Source organism: Otolemur garnettii, unplaced genomic scaffold (genome assembly GCF_000181295.1).
Source record: "Otolemur garnettii isolate 467f Iridium unplaced genomic scaffold, OtoGar3 scaffold00129, whole genome shotgun sequence".
Taxonomy (NCBI): Eukaryota; Metazoa; Chordata; class Mammalia; order Primates; family Galagidae; genus Otolemur; species Otolemur garnettii.
Window position 1 is genome coordinate 3476132 of NW_003852524.1, and position 4390 is coordinate 3480521.

At 37.5% G+C, this 4390-nt stretch overlaps 1 protein-coding gene across 40 annotated transcripts in view; it reads left to right on the forward strand.

Moving 5' to 3' along the window:
• Positions 1-4390, forward strand: part of ANK2 (ankyrin 2) — a 654255-nt gene that overhangs the window by 533273 nt on the left and 116592 nt on the right. For 37 of the 40 annotated variants that reach the window (XM_023518165.1, XM_023518155.1, XM_023518163.1 and 34 more), the window contains 3 exons: positions 61-258; positions 2408-2506; positions 2670-2768. In XM_023518165.1, the coding sequence (XP_023373933.1) occupies positions 61-258; positions 2408-2506; positions 2670-2768 (396 nt within the window). The remainder of the gene's footprint in view (positions 1-60; positions 259-2407; positions 2507-2669; positions 2769-4390) is intronic. The other 3 variants (XM_023518175.1, XM_023518182.1, XM_023518178.1) reach the window with 1 other exon arrangement.

Sequence of the window (4390 nt, forward strand, 5' to 3'; positions counted from 1 at the left end):
GAACCTGAAAATAATGGGGAAAAAATGTGGACTTGGTTTTGTTTTGTTTTTGATGTGCAGAATGGGCTGTCTCCACTTCACATGGCTGCACAGGGGGACCACGTGGAATGTGTGAAGCACCTGTTACAGCACAAGGCACCCGTGGATGATGTCACCCTGGACTACCTGACGGCCCTCCACGTTGCCGCACACTGTGGCCACTACCGTGTAACCAAACTCCTTTTGGACAAGAGAGCCAATCCCAACGCCAGAGCCCTGGTAAACCTGGCCCAGTCCACGTTAACTGAATACAGATTGAGACAAGCAAACCCACACTGATTGGCCGATGATGCCTACACCAGCAGTGCATGGTTCCAGATAATACAGTTAATTCTGCTAAGTTTGTCACCCTCCACGAGCTGCCTGCCTACTTCACACCTTCATAGTTTGCTATTAAATGCTGATGAGCAAGGTTATATTTAAGAGAGTACCAAGGTAACATTTCAGAAACTAGCAAGTTCCAAACAGACAGGTACAAAACCTCTCTGGAGTGATAAGCAATTTTAAAGGGAATATAGAAGTTGAAAAGTAGGAAATTATACAATAAGTTGTAGATACCACTAGATAAAGTTAGAATACAGGTGGGAAAAAGTTGAACTTTATTAATCTCTTTTTGGAAAAAAAACCCAGATTTTTAAACTGTGAACATATTTGACTCTGTAAGATAAGACACAACGTAAGCTTGTGAAGAGTTCACTTGGAGATTTTTGTTAGTGACTTGATTACCCAACCACAGACGGATAGAAGAGGGCCGCCCAGTGTATTACTGCTTAGGAAAATGTTTTATTTATTAAATCCATTCCAGGAATTGCTCATGAGAAAACTGCAGGAGGCTGTCCCTAGGACGGCTTCTGTGTCTCCCAGGGTCTAATATTGAATAAATCTTCCTTGCTTCACTTACATCCTAATAATAATCACTGGAAGTATCAGGCATGCACTAATTTGTGCCTCTTTTTTCCTAATTCTAAAACTAAAAACACATCCTTTTTTTCTATGTTTATATCAATTAAAATTTGTCTTCCATCAGTATTAAAGTTGAGAGAAATTATTAGAATCATCAAATATAAAATATTATTTTTACTGGAATTTTTCCATTGGAATCAATCTATTCATGATTATCTGGGAAGCCAAGATACTTCACATATCTGCAATTATGTGAGGATATTTATTTTCTCCTAGGGAACAAATGTTACTTTTCAACTAATTAGTAGACAATAAGCTTATAAAACATCCCAATCTAATAATCGCAAACATTTCAAATGCTTCATGTGTTTGTGGCTGTTTATATCTATCATATTACATAAGTCATAAACAGGGGAAACAACTTCACAAATTGTTATATCTATCACTCCACGTGAAGAGTAAGTTGTCATCAGCTGAATCAGACCATATGCTTTCCTGAGAACCGCTGGTGTATGAAAATACACGGTGTAGGCCGATTATCAGTCCCCACTGGGACATGCAGAACTGTTAACTGGCAGATTAAACATAACTCAACAAGGGATCACTGTTCAAATAAAAATATAACCAATATAATAATCTGTAAACTAGCCCCATAATGAGTAAATATGGGGCTAGCTTACAGATTTTTACTTAATTTCTCCAATCCCTGAGAATTCCTTGACCTAGAATGCAATGTTAGAATGTGCCCTGTTGACTTCTTCCCCACATTCATTTACCCTTGAGAGGCATCTCCTCCCAGTTAGTCCAGAAATTCTCTAAACTTTTCTCAAAAATATTCAGGAACTTAATATCATTTATTTTTAAAATAGACATTCTTCATAAATTTTTGACACACGTGTTATAAAAATGTAACATAAAATATAACTTCTGTATGCAAGTATTATCAACATAAATAATGATTTCTGCTAATTTGAAACAACTCCTTGCTAAAGAAATGGTAGCATACCTGAAAAATGTATTAACAGGAAGCCATGTTCTTAGAGTTGTAAAGCAAAATAGATGAACAATTCTTGTCCTCTGAATGGAGAATGGCCCTTCTCCAGAATGATACACACTTATTTTCAAGCTGACCAATCAGTTTACCTTAAAACATCTTAAAAATTCTAAAGTCTACTTGGTCCTCTAGTTTTCCTTCTTTAAACACCAGATCCATGCCTTTTCTCCACTTTCGTTTTCTCTGTACCCACACAAACTGAATTACACACAGGCTCACCACCTAGAAGCCAAATTCCTTGCCTACAGGAACACACCACCGCTTATCTTTCCGAATCCCAACACCTACAGGGTTTGAGGACACGGTAACATTATGTGACGATGTAACATTATTGCCTGCAATGTGCCAGCATGGAGTTGTGTGAGAATCGTTTCTGCATGTTTTCAACTAACTTGATTGTCTTTTGCACAGAATGGTTTTACTCCACTGCACATTGCCTGCAAGAAAAACCGCATCAAAGTCATGGAACTGCTGGTGAAATATGGGGCTTCAATCCAAGCTATAACAGAGGTAGAAAAACGTTCCAGCTTGTCACGAAGCATTCCTCCTCTGACTCCTCCCTCCCTTTCCTTTCACCCATCTCTGTCCTCTTCACTCAAGTCTCATTTATCTGAAGAAGCCCCACAGCCCCACCGGTGCAGAGGAGTAAAACTGCTGTTGCTTTGTTTCGCAGTCTGGCCTCACACCAATACATGTGGCTGCCTTCATGGGCCACTTGAACATTGTCCTCCTTCTGCTGCAGAACGGAGCCTCTCCAGATGTCACTAACATTGTGAGTATGGCTTGGATCAGAATAACCACAGGGAGAAAGCGCGAGAGGAACCGAGCGTTGGCGTGTGTGTAGACATGTCTGTGTGTGTGTCATCAAGGCGAGCAGCCACGCTTTGGGAAGGGCCCACATGATAACATCTTACGAAATGATTGCTCTCACTTCACGGACAAGAGCCTGGTTAGGGGAAGCTGCACTGGAAAATAAAATGGAAGCTATGGAATGAGACAGTTTGAGCTTCCCGGTGCAGAGGGATCAAGCTTGAATCTTAAGTGCATTTTTAAAAACAAAATACATTTTAAAAGATCCTCTGAAAGTGAATGGCAGAAATAGAATCTTTAGGGCTTACCTTAGTCGCCTGAGTTAATTGTGTTCCAGGTAATTTTTGCTAAAACATCAAATCAATACCATAATCAGCCTTAATGAAAGATTCACCAGAGATAGACTACTATCAGGAATTTTACTTAATATTAAATTCTTCCTTCCAAGTTCTACTGTGTATCCTGAAATGATTATTTGGTCTCTAGATTATTTTCTGTCTGTCAACAAATATTGGAAATCTCAGAATTCTACTACCTACTTTAAATTAGTATTTTTGCTTCTAATTTCTTTATATTCCTCTCATTTTCCTGGATCCTGCCCCCTTAAACTTTGGTCATTGGATCATGGCAAGCTTAACTAATGCACATTTTCTCCTGAGCAAGAAAACCTTACACAAAGTGAAGTCCTGTATTTACAGTTCAGGAGGGGCCACTGGAATACTGAGATTCACCTGTGCAACAGAAACGATTCTAGCAAAAGAAATGTTAAGCGCTTAGGATTAAAATGAGTCCTTTTCAAAAGCAATTGATTGACTATTATTGCTAACTTTTGGTATCTCACCTCATTTAAGTTATGAAACAGAATATCCAATTTCGCTTTTCACTTGAATTCACTCTCAAAGTCTCATTTCTCTGTATTTTACATGCTGATTATTTGCTAAAGTTTTTGAGGCCAGGGAACATCCAGTGTGCAAATAAATTCATTTAATTTTAAATGCCATTTAATACACTATATTACTCAACAATTGGAGCAGAAGACCATTAAAAAATTTAAATTCTGTCTTTATGAGTCTCCCTCATTACACTTATTGGTCCTAGGGTAATACTAAGGTAATAATATTATATGCTAATTTTCAATTACTCAATTAAGCATAAAAGTAATTTTATAACATGCCAATTTGACTTTAATTTCTAATCTCTTAGAACTTTAAAAGACAGCATCTTTTTAAAGAGATGATTACCCCTTCTTTTTCTTAAATTAAAACCTGAACAGACTTACATACTGGCAAGTAACTTTCAAGAAAAATACTCTGTGTACATGCCCATTTTTTTTCTGTTGTCCCAATTCCTACAGACTTATAGAAGCAGTAGAGATCCTGTGTTAAATGATGTTATCATGTTATAAGAATGCTTGCAATTCCCTAGGCTCTTTTTTTTAGGGGAGATTTTTATACAACTTCAAAGAATCTACAATCTACATAAAATTGTCACAGGATTCTGTGGCCACTCTTATCTTGCTTAACTGACTGATTCCAATCTTTTGATGATTATGGAGTTATGTTCTTTTCTAAAAAAAAAAAAAAA